Source organism: Lonchura striata, chromosome 2 (genome assembly GCF_046129695.1).
Source record: "Lonchura striata isolate bLonStr1 chromosome 2, bLonStr1.mat, whole genome shotgun sequence".
NCBI classification, from domain to species: Eukaryota; Metazoa; Chordata; class Aves; order Passeriformes; family Estrildidae; genus Lonchura; species Lonchura striata.
The window spans coordinates 107,567,460-107,580,357 of NC_134604.1; the positions used below are offsets into that span (position 1 = coordinate 107,567,460).

Sequence of the window (12,898 nt, forward strand, 5' to 3'; positions counted from 1 at the left end):
TGAGAACAGTAGACACCATCACCAAGCAAAAGTTAACATGATGAAATCGTAGTTAAATAATAGTTTTGCTTCAATTATTACTTATTAATACATTACTAGACAATCTTTACAGGAAGCTCATTTGGGACCATTGTGACTTAGTGAAAACTTCCAGATGAACTTTACAGGTCCTCCTCCCCTATATGATTGTCTCAAACTTACGTAGAACAGTGTCTGGGTAGAAGCTGACATATATTGCACTTTTTAAATTTTTTTCTTCTTGTACAACAAGGTGGAAATGAAAATTACTAAGCAGGGCAGGCACCCTAAGTAATTTGATTAGTGCATTTCCTCTTTGATAAGGACTTGATACACTGGCTGAACAAAAGGCAAAAGCAGCTTTTGAAAGCTACAAACAATATCAACTTGCTATAGTTCATGTATATATTTCTTTAAAATCCAACCATTCTTCTAAACAATAAATTAGTTATACAGTGTATTATCTCGCTAACAAACAGGTTGATATTTCAAAATTAGGATCCAATCTATGGCTTCAATAGCCAAGCCAAAGTGCTTCTTAAAAGCAGTCCAGCAACCACTTCCAAGACTCTTTGTAGACAATAATATTTATGGCATCTGATTGCATCCTGCAGCATAATTCAATCACGTTGTGTTCTTGATACAAATCACACAGTATAAGTACAGCAAAAAACTAACCTTGATATTCAGTCTAGTATTTGCCAGGTAACACAAAGCAGCACATCCATTGCTCATGGAGTTCCAGATATAAGAGGTGGGAATTTATTCAAAGTAATTTCAGAAATTCAGCAATGGATGGGACACCACAGAGAGACATTGGTACCATGCTAGGAGATATTTTAGCTTTTTCAAGGAAGACACTTGTACTTTGAAATTACATGCCAAGGTAGGGGATTTCCCCCCGCCACTGCTGATAACCACAAGCAAGTCATCATTCAAGACAGTGAATTATTCTTAACTTAAAAAGAAAGAAAGGAAAAGTGTTGAATTAAATTCTGCCAATTAGAGATTCATATGGCAGGAGATCACTTTAATCAAAATAAATCCATTACCTTTAATGTCTAATGGGTATACAGCTAATGACAAGATGTGAGCACTTATCCACACAACAGAATCAGCTACAGTATACAACCAACACACTTGCACTCAACAGCTACAACAGTAATTGTTTACAGATGTTGCAGGTCTAAAGCTAGTTTAAAGACACATATAGTATTTCTTTAGATCCACATTTAAAATATCATAACTCCTCACCATACCAAAATACTGTTGTCAAGGCAACAGTATACAGAAGGCAGGCAATTAAAAAACAGATACTTATAGAGAAAGCTATTAAATTTAGTATCTTAAATAAATTGCTGGTTGGATGACCTTTTGCCATGGAAATGAAAAAAATGTTTGCTTTTGATCAGAGACTACTACTTAACAGGATTTAAGTTTTGAGATATTTTGGTAACACATTTCATAGCGATTTTCATCCCCTCCACTTCTGTTCAGACTGAAATGACTAAGTAACAAAAGCTGCAAGTCTTCAGCACTTCTGAACATCCCAGTTCCCATGCTTTTTCAAATCTTAAATAGATGTGGAAAAAAAACCACCTAACTACTCAAAATACAATTTTTTGTCCTACAGTTAGGCATCTGCTACACCACAATGAGCACATTATATAGTGGATAGTGAGGTCCTCATTCTGATAAAAATAAATGCAGCCTGTCAAGTATAATAGAAATAAAGGAAATACCTCAAAATAAAAGAAAACTAAAACAAGATTAAAACTTAATTTCAGCAAGAGAAACATATGTAATTTAATTTTATCTGGAAAAAACCCAAAAGATTGATTTGAGTACAATAGTTTAAAGCATATAATGAAGCCCTGTACAAGAAAAAATTTATTTCAGTGATTAAATTATTTTACCCATATAAACCACATATTTAAAAATCACTTTCTACATAGACACCTTTGCATGCTGTGATTGTAAACATTGCAAAAAAATTTCTAGTTTGCTCTGCTTATTACATCCTGCTAATCTATGTCCTGAAGAGGGATGAAGTACAGGAGGATATTACTACCACATCACTATCAGCTTTTGCCCTACAATTGCTTTGCAAGCTACAAGTGTCCCACAAAACCACAGATGAACTGGCAAAGCCATGAATTAGTCTGAGCAGTTTATATCCACATTTTCATTCTGTTTCATCAGCAGAGGGTTGTTTTTTTTTTCCTTTAAGCAATATAGAAATATATCCATCCAAACCCAAATTTTGTATGTAAAATATTTATCTATAAATATTTATTTTGACACATGCATTAGCCTTATGACCATGACCTTGTACTTAGCCCTTATGCAGCAGCTTCACTCAGCCCCTAAAGCCTACAGTTTGCACATCAAAGAAGCTCGGGTAGGACAGAGGGAGCAAAGCAGAGGAAAAAAGCAGAACCACCATTATAAGTCTATTTAACTGCTTTTATCACCACTACACATTGTAGCTTTACCTTTTAATGGCAATTAAGTACAAAAGAAAAGAAAGCATATATTCTGGAAACTATTAACGTTTCTTAGTGCCAATTCCTAACAATTGCTTTGTTATGCTGTATATAAAGAACAAAATAGTTGTCTTCTCGGCAGAACTTCAAGTCTTGCAACTTAACAGAAGGCAATGTGGGTGAGATAAAGTCCTCACTCAAACCCCAAACCACACCAAATCATTTTTCTAAGCAGTCATCAAGTTAAAACAGCAGCTTACTCCAGATCTGCATAATTTTGTACTATAAGTTAAGAACAAACGAGGTCTTCAGCACTTTTCTGATGGATGCATATGAACTAAAGAAATTAGAGGGCTTTGTGTTGCTAATCATGACTACAGTTACCAAGTTCTGAAACAGTAATAAAATCTAAATCTTCATTAAATTTATGACAAAGTATTTATGGCATGCAGATTTCTTCTTACTGCATAAAACCACTCACTCTCAGCTTTGGGTTGCATTTGCTTTTTTTTTTTTTTTAAGTGTTCTTTCAACATAGCAAGCATGCAAATGCATTTGAGACTTGATGGTGCTATTTAACTGTACAGCCAGGAAAGGCATTCTAAAAAATCAAAACCACGTGTTCTTCAGAGAAATTAAATCACAAAGATAAGTTTTATTAAGCTTCGCAACATCCATTTCCCAAGGCATGGTCTCCATGCATTCAACAAACATGACATCAAGTACAATACATTAGAGATCCACACTTTCCAGACTGGCATGCTTATCAGTGGTTTGGAAAGCAAGGGCAGCTTGTAACATCCACATTTGCAGCTGTTTTACACTGCCTTTTTGCTAATACTAGCTTAACACCTCTCTGGAGCAATCTTAGCTCAAGACCTGGATGGATTCTGGTTTAACCCCAGTATTTTAAGAATTGTCAGTGCCCTTGCACAGGGTGAAAGGAATATGCTCAGCCTCAGTCTCACACCAGAAAGAAAAAGGGTAGTCCATCAGGTCTGGGGAAAGCCCAATTTGGAAGGCAAGCATTAAACTGAAGACCCAGACAGACTCAAATGAATACCATTGTGATCAGAAGGGACCATAAGATATGGTCTGGACTGATGTTTTACAACAGGCTTTTACATGCTGAATCCAGTAGCCCGCATTTGAATAAAGCTTACCTCACAAAAAAGTACTAAATGCTGGACCAAACACCTCTAGATATAAAGGATCTATCCCCAGAGGTTAACCATCTTCTCTGTGCAAGATATCATATGCTTTAAATAAATTTACCAGCTTTGACTTCTCCTTCCTTATTGCTCCCTCCCCTAGTAGGCATTCAGCAGCTAGGATTTTCTGGCCATGAATATACTCATAGTAATTAAGTTACTTCTGCAGCATCTCATAAAAAGCTTAAAACAAATTATTGTCTAAGCTCCATATACATTCACCTTGGATTTCAGGTTTTGTGGTTATTTTCCAACACATTTCTCAAAGTAGAATCAGCCGTGCCATATACAAGAGGCAAAAATAAACTTTCCTACACCCATTTCCCTACATCACATGACAAGGACATGCTGAACAGAGCCCCTGCAGTGGCCACTAAGTTCTTCCCTCCCTCTGGCAGCACAGCTTACATTCCTCACTCCTAAGCTCTGCATACCTGTGAATCTTCTTCATAGCTCAGGCAACTCAACCCATGCTGTATCAGTAAGAAATGATGAATTAGTGTCAGAGCTTGAAATTATCCTCACAGAGACACAACGAGGAAAATCCCATTTTACACTCCCCGATGGTAACTTCTGCAATACAACTGTTTTGTGTGTTTTAAACAATTTAGTAGGTATTTTACTGCTAGTGCTATTTTCGTGCGTGTGTGTTGTAACATACTGCAAGGAATCGCTTGATCAGTAAAATTTGTACATAAAGAATATTTGACAGAGCCTGCCTTCCTGTAAATTGTGCTAACAAACTTTTAAATTTTGTCCTTACATAAAGTGAATCCTCATTACTTTTTTCAATCATTTAACATAGAACTGACAGCAGGATGCCCAAAGTAATACTATCTGCATCAGCCATTCATCTTAACAAAATATTGATACTATGGGCTTTTGAATATGACCTTGAATCTGCAAGTATATAATATTTTGATATGGCAAATATAGCAACATATTCTACCCTATCTTTTCCCTGGTTTCATGGGAAGACATGACCTGCACCTGCCAAAGGTCAAACTTTTTATCCAGGAGCTGACAGAAAGCAGCAGACCCCCAAAAGATGAAATTAATATAAACACAGTAAAAAACAAGTGGGTTACAATCTCTTTTAAAGCCCATCCATACCTGGTGCCCTAAAGCTCCATAAGATTGCTACAATAGCTTTATGTTCAGTCACCAAGATCTTCCTTACTGAGTCCCAAAATCTTTTCTGCAGGCCTAGAAAGTGCCATCTGAGAACAATTTTACAGACTTAAGGTGTGTTAATGATTATGCTTGAGAACCCCTCCTAAAACTTCCAACCCAAATTTGTTCAAGAATGCATGTTCAAACAAATACAGAATCCCAAATCCAGAAATGCCTTACCCCGGTCATAGGTTACAGAAAAATCCCAACCCAAAATGAACCCATCATGAGGCTTGTAAACAAGATTCCACCAAATTCTTCTCAAGTTTGCTTGTGCCAACAACTGTGTTAATTAGTTGTTCATTGCTGCTACCCAAATCCATAGTCAGATTTTAAGCCCTGCATTTCAAAGTTAGATAATAACAACAAAAGATAAGCAGAGTAAGAGACCACGGTGAGGTATACCACAAAACAAAAAGTATACCTGTGATGAATATTACCATGGAAATTGAATTTCCTTATATCTCCAGGCTTATAAACATCTGGGGCAATTCTATGATTCTTAAACTGATTCTGTTTCTTATTCATCATAGATATTACACCAGGGAATTGTGCCCAATTAAGAAGCACAAATGTTTGCTCCATGCCTACTGCTAACATCTAAATCCTAATACTACTTTATAGCAGGAAACTTGAGAAACATTTTAGAGTCATTTGAGATCTTATACTTATTATGCAACTAACATATTGCCACTGAAGTTGATCTGGAAACAGACTTTCCAAGTGAAACAAAGTATAAGGGATAATTAGGAAAAGCTTAAAATGTTAATAGGTAACATTTCCTGTCTAGCTTTTCAGAGAGTGTCTGTTCTCAATTATGAATTTTTAAAGTGGGAAATAGAACTGAACATTAAAAGTACTTACTAGCTATAGGGGAAAAAAATGTAGGAGGAAACACTCAGTTCAGATTTGTAAGTATCTAACAGTGAAGTTACTGCCTCAATTTCACTTTCTGAAAGTTACATGGATCTGAAGTGGTTTTTTTTTGTTTTTTTTTTAATTCAAGTTCTTGCTCCTCCAGTCAGCAACTGCCCAAATACTTCATTATACACTAACAGGACAAGACTTTAAATGAAGAGGGCTTTTCACTGTGCTGCGCTCAGCCTGCATTTCATATCCCCTAAACAGTAAGAGAGCTAAGTATGGAACAGGGAACATGTGCTGCCATAAGAGGTAACACAACCAGCCTAACCAGGAATGACTATGGAGACAGCCCACCCAACACTTCTTTCACATTCTCACAGTGCAGAAACCCAGGTAAAAGACATGACACAGAAGCCAGGAGAAGCTCTTTGGGTGAAAAAAAAAAGTTAAATATCCACTTAACTCTTCACCACTTCTGTTGGCTTGGAAAGCACATTTCCTACACCCCATGGGCAATACCCATCCTTTTAAATGCCATATTGAAGGAGAAGCAATTATTAGGAGAACAGAACGGGGATAGCATTAGGAAAAAAAAAAAAACAAAAAAAAAAAGGTCTTCATGAACTGTATCAGAGAGATTTCAGTGGGAAAGTACCAAATTCTGCTACAGGGGTGTCTTTATACTACCAGAGTAAAAGTAACATTCACAAAACTTATCACAGAAACTTTAAAGTTCTACTTACTACCACCCAAACAGTTCAAGATTGAAATTTCCATAGCAGCCCTAATTATTCCGTAATGAATGACACATGTTTTGCTGCTGCTTTTTTCAGATACAAGAACAACCATTTTTAAAAAGTCATTTAACTGTCTAAGGGCACCACTAAATTAAAGCTTGATCACGGGGCAAGCACATATAGCCTCGAGAAGAGTTAATTTAACTTGTAGCTCCACATGCACTTGCACTGCAAATGAGTAAACGGTGAATGGTCTATAAATACCTTTACTACCACGGATTTGGAATAAGGGGCCCCAGGCACATGAAACTTTATCCTCTGGGGGAGCGTTACAGCTGTTCCCATTTACAGATTTAACAACCTGCCCGCCAACACAAGCGGCACAAGCTCAGCCCAAGGCAGGGGACAGCGGGGGGACCCGCACGGCCGCACTCGTTTGCTGGGACACGGACACGGACACGAGCATCGCGCCCGTCACGCCGAGATGCGCGATCCGCCCAGCGAGCCGGCGGGAGAGCCCCGTCTGCGCCTCACAGCGAAAGGAAAAGTTCAGCCAACACAAAAAGTAATTTGGCAAAGCACTGACAGACAAAACTCCCGAGCGCCGGGGCTGCGCAGGGACCCGGCGCGGCCGGGCGGGGGGAGCGCGGCGCGGCGCGGTGCGGTGCGGTGCGGTGCGGTGCCTACCCGAGCGGCTGCGGATGACATCGCGGAACTCATCGGCGGCCGCTTCGCCGCCGGCAGCGGGGCCCAGGCGTCCCGGCTCGGCCATGCCCGAGGAGCTGCCGAGGGAGGCGGGGGAGCGAGGCTGGCGGGGCCGGGCCGGGCCAGGTGTGGAGCGGCGCCGCCCGCCCTGAAATAGCGCCGGGGCGGCGGCTGCGGCCCCCCGCCCCCGCGGAGGATGGAGAGGCGCAATTAGCCAGCAGGGTCCCCCCGGGGCACCGCCCGCGGCAGCGAGGGCTGCCTCGGCACCGAGCCAGCCTGTCCCTGGCAGCGGCGGGTTCCAACTTTTGCGGGCGGCTGCCCGCTCGGCCGCACGTCGCTGCGGCCCCGAGCAGCGCTCGCTGCCCCGGCAGAAGAGGAGTCGGGGCGGCCGGGGTGGCCCGGCTGTGCCGCCGGAGCTGCCGGCGCCCCTCAGCCCCGCATCCCCCGGGCAGTGCCCGCACCCCGCAGAGCCCGTGCAGTGCCCGCACCCCGCATCCCCCGGGCAGTACCCTCACCCCGCAGCCCCCGGGTAGTGCCCGCACCCCGCATCCCCCGGGCAGTACCCTCACCCCGCAGCCCCCGGGCAGTGCCCGCACCCCGCAGCCCTGCAGAGCCCGGGCAGTGCCCACACCCCGCATCCCCCGGGTAGTGCCCGCATCCCCCGGGTAGTGCCCGCATCCCCCGGGTAGTGCCCGCACCCCGCATCCCCCGGGCAGTGCCCTCACCCCGCATCCCCCGGGCAGTGCCCGCACCCCGCATCCCCCGGGCAGTGCCCTCACCCCGCAGAGCCCGGGCAGTGCCCTCACCCCGCATCCCCCGGGCAGTGCCCGCACCCCGCAGCCCCGCAGAGCCCGGGCAGTGCCCGTGCCTGCCCCGCGGGCTGGCTGCCCTGCCGCAGGGATCGGACGAGCGGCCCGGGTTTGCCTTCCGCCCCCTTCATCCACCTAGGGGCGAAGGTCCTGAATACCTGGTCCAGTGGCACTGCTCCAAAGCCACCCGAGTGGCAGCCTATTGGCACCTGCTGGTCAAGTCCCTTATCCGTTTCCAGGAAAGCGGGATACAGGAAAACATTTCCTCTTGTGTTAAATACAGGAGAGGCACATCTTTGTCCCCTGTCAAGGGACAAAACGCTTCCCGCTGGCACTGCTTCCTTGCAACCTCCATTAAGTGTCAATTTGGATGGCTGCCTCCAGCCCACCATTATTCCTTTCCCCTCAATTTTCTCTTCACACCAAATTTCAGGACTTGCCTTTTATGCTGTTTCCCTCATTTCTCCAGGCCCCCAAGCAGATTGCATCATCTCATGGGGAAAGTAACCAGACACAGGAAATATCCTTGTGTGTATTTAAACACCCGCTCTCCTTACAAGAGAAATCCAAGCTCTTAAAAATTTCACCTTAAAATACAGACAAGCAGAGAATCACCTGTTTTTGCTACTTTGTGGGATGACAATGTAGTGTGTTTAAAACAAATGTAGCCTAGCTCCTTCTCATCTTTAATATGAATTAATAGATAATTCATAAGCACATATAGAGGGACAGGAAATTAAGGATAAGATGTAGAAAGGATGTATGCCTTCACTTGTATTTGTGTAGAATAAAGGACTTGCATCTCTTCATGTATTCCACAGCATATCAGAAGAAATGTACTATTTTGAAGATAACAGAGTTAAACAGAATAGAACTAGGTAAGAAAACCAAGTCAGAGACAATGAACAATTAAAGGAACACTATTTACAGGCATGTGGTGGTAGATTCTGTGGAAAGGGGCTTGTCCCCATGTGAAGCAGTGGGACAAACCCTCTACACAGGGGGTGTCTCGTGGCTGGGTTCTGCGCTCCTGTTGTTCATAGATTCAAGTAATGAAGTAGATGAGGAGGTTTTTTTCATAATTGATAATTCCAAAAGTATTTTTAAGGTTTGTATGTGATGATCAGTGTTTATTACTTTAAAAAAAAGTGAGTGGGAAAAGAATGAAATATTGCCAGCCTGAATACCAAAAAACATTACTCAGAAAACGCATGAAATTGTCCTTGCATTATTCAGGGGAGAGATATCATATTTCTTTGTCCATATTCCCATTTTCAGTTCCCTCTACTTGCCCATGGTGTGTGCCAACTCTCACAAACTTGCAGTGATGCAATTTTGGCTCCCACCACAGGGGTTCTTGCTAGAAAAACTGTCTGAGATCAAATTGCAGGCTGGGTTACACCAGCTAGTGAGGAGAGCCTGTAGTTTCTCCTCCAATATTCCCATTTTGTTTAGTACCCTGTTATCGCCCACTGCCAAGGTTTTCCCAAGCTATCAGCTGGATTCTCCCAGTCCCACAGCAATCCAGACATTCGGTAATTCCTGTCTGCCTCCCAATGTCTGATGTCTTGGTGTCTCGGCCTCTCTGCCTCTCCTTTTTAAGCTGACTTGTTTTTTGCATTCTGGTGCTTTGGGGAAGGTGGCAGTTCCTACATGCCTTCCCCTCCCCCATAACATGCACAGCATTACAGAATTTGAAATGGGATTCATGCACTTCTCAACAGCTGATCCAGAGCCTCCCATACGTTCTGTTCTGTCTTTAAAACCCTTCTGGGGAGATGGTATAGCTGCTTCCCTCTTCTTATTCCAGCTTGTCTTCTGTCTGTTCCTGAAGCCAAAATAGAGGGAAGATAATTTAACCTCATTTTGGCCAAGTTGTGATCACTGCTCTTCCATAACAGAAATGTAGAAGGAAGCCAATCAGGATAGAGGCAAAAATTTCATGACTGACACTTTTCACTCCAGACTGCCAAAATCTCATTACTGTGATTTGACAACAGGAAGAACACTATCTTATAGAATAGATGATTATATTCAGCATATAAGAACACATTCTTAAATGCTGAATCTGTTTTACTTTGTTTTAGAGAGCCAGCAAAACTGTATGCAGAAATTCAATGCTTGAAGTTTTAACAGATCTGATTGACTTTATGAGCAGGCATAGTCCCTTAGTGTTCAGTACCTCATGTTTTGGGGTTAGGTTAAAATTTTGCATCCCAGTTCTGCAAACTCTACCTACATATATATCTACACACACGTGTGTGTATGTTTGCAGCACCACTGTTAGTTGAGTTCAGAGAGTCTCCAGCAAGAATTCCTTGCTTTTACTGCATTACAATTATTATCATTCTGCTTAAAGGTCTTGCTTCCCCACCAACAGGAATCTTGTTGGAGACAGATCTGGTCTCCAGGAAGCTAATCTAATCACAAAACTTTCTGAAGTATTTAAACTCCTGAAGTCCAAATCAAGGTAAGACACTAGAGCGACATATGTTACATTCTTTTGATAAAGTTATTCCATCATGTTAATCAGGGTGGGAAAAGGTTTTATATACTTCTTTCCCAGAACAAATATTCTATTAATGAAGAAGGTTTTCCATTGAGGCCCTTAAACACAAAATCACACTAAATTACAGTAAATGTCTTCATCATGTAACAGCCAAATGTGATGAGATTGGTTTGGAACTGTCTAATCACACAAAATCCCTGCATCTAAAATTCTCCCCGATTTCAGCAACAGTACATGTGTCTTTTAAATTCAGATGCAGAGAACTCTTAGCTCACACTGGTGCCTGTAGCACTGCAAACTTTCAAAACACTCTGTATTTTGAAATATGTCACTTATTTAAACCTCAGTGGAAACTATCATTCCCAAAATTTAGTAACATATTATGTGCTTAAAAGAAGAAGAAAAAAAAAAAAAAAAAAAAAAAAAAATCACAGAACAAGCAACAAGAGTAATTGGCTGGTTTTGATAGTGAATATTTGACATGTAACTTTTAAAGTAATTCTCTGGGATGTGTATGTGTGTGTGCATGCACTAATGTGTGTGCATATATGTTCATGTAGAGTGTACATTGTTTGTTGCTTAAGGATGAAGAGAGTATGGTCAGGATCAATGATGCTAAACAAGAACTGGCAACTCTTGCTAGTCAGCTCTTGTCCCAGAAAAGAAGTTTCTCTCAGTTTACAGTCACCATGGAAAATCTTACACTGTGTTTTTAAGGTATGCTATTGGAATTATTTGGTTAGATTTTTATCAAAACCTGAGGCTGGTTAATTGAAATACTAGGGAGGCCTTCAGTTAGAAATTACGTTTTAGGATGAATAATATATTTTAATGGGTAAGTGGCAGTTATTAAAAGACCATTTCAGCAAATTATTGACTTAATAATAGACTCTTAAACATGATCAGAGTCTGAGGTTAGATGTTCTGAATGATAGATTATCTATCCTTAAAGACATCTGTATGCTTTGATTCCACTTAAATATACTGATCTTTTTTTAGATGCATGTTTAAAAGCAGACTTGTTGCTAGTCATGTTGAGACAGCTGCTTATTGTCAACAAGCTGAAAGCATTTGCTTGTTCAAAATTAGACTTTATCCATAAGTTTCATTAATATAAACAATCTAATAAATATTAAAATAGACCCAAAGATTATATGGGAAGATGTCCCACCTTTCAGGTCAGTAATCACATTCCTTGGAAAGAAAGGTCTAAAACTTTAGGAGAAAATTTAACAGTCTGGATTAAAATCTTTTTTAAATCATACAAAATCATGCATGCCTTTTCCAGGAGGTCATGTCACATTCTGGCTCTGCCAGGCCATTTCTAATGCATCAGAAATATTTCTACAGCTTGTTTAATCTAGGTAAGAGAGCTGTTTGTAAAAGTCTACCAGAACACCATCTTCCCTGAAAAAATAAGTTATTTATCCTAACCACAGTGAATGACCCATCCTATATTAAAACCAGTTTTCTTGGCTATGTAGGATTTTGATTCTCATATTATTTTTTAATTATTCGATAAATCAAAATGAATAAACAGTCAGAAAAGGACATAAAAGCTTTCCTTGTGATAATTTATGCTTTAAAATGATGGCTTTGAAGCAAGAAGGAAATGTAACTGTGTTACAGACTTCATCTGCCCTAACTAATTTATGGCAACTCCCTCAGCTAAGAAGAATCACATGGTGTAAATGGAAAATGAGCCTCTACTGGTATTGAAAATAAAGAGGTAATTTATTTCCATCTTTCAGAAGTGCTATTCAAAACTGCATATACGCTTTTGTCACAGCTGATTAAAAAGCTTGGGTTTCATCTTAGAATTAGTTTTATAATCTGTTCAAGCAAAACTGAAAGTCAGCACTCTAAATACACTGAAAAAACTGAAAGCTTATTTGCTGATAAATACTTACTAAATTAGTGACCTGCTTACCTCCTAGGAACACAAATACTGGTGAAAGGCACAAAATCTTGTCATGGGCTTCCTCATGTGTTTGTTATGGATCATGTTATGCCTTTTATCTGCCCTTTTTTGGTTCCTACAATATTTGTAAAATTGAAGATTTATTAGAAAGATTTACATATAAACCAGTGCTGTGAAATGTTTACTTTAGATTTGATTTTTGGTGTACTTAATTCTGGAGAAAAATTTATGTTGAATCTTTAATAAAAAGGCCTTTAAGTAACTGAAACAAAATAAAAATAAATGCCAAAAGGAATTATTTATTGCATGATGATGTATCCTGTTAAAGCCCTTCTATTAAAAAGTTACAAAATAACCTGTCAGTTACAGCACTCATAACCATATTTACAAAGGCAATCAGCAGTGCCTCATGCATAGACTTAAGCACTCTGTGAAGTAATGCCTAATTACATTTTCAGAGCTATC

At 40.7% G+C, this 12,898-nt stretch overlaps 1 protein-coding gene across 1 annotated transcript in view; it reads right to left on the minus strand.

Annotated features, from left to right (window-relative positions):
• DMD (dystrophin) overlaps positions 1 to 7,277 on the minus strand; it is a 1,151,138-nt gene extending 1,143,861 nt beyond the window's left edge. The window contains exon 1 of the mRNA XM_077781657.1: positions 7,177 to 7,277. Within this exon, the coding sequence (XP_077637783.1) occupies positions 7,177 to 7,261 (85 nt within the window). The 5' untranslated portion in view covers positions 7,262 to 7,277. The remainder of the gene's footprint in view (positions 1 to 7,176) is intronic.
• Positions 7,278 to 12,898: the final 5,621 nt, after the last annotated feature.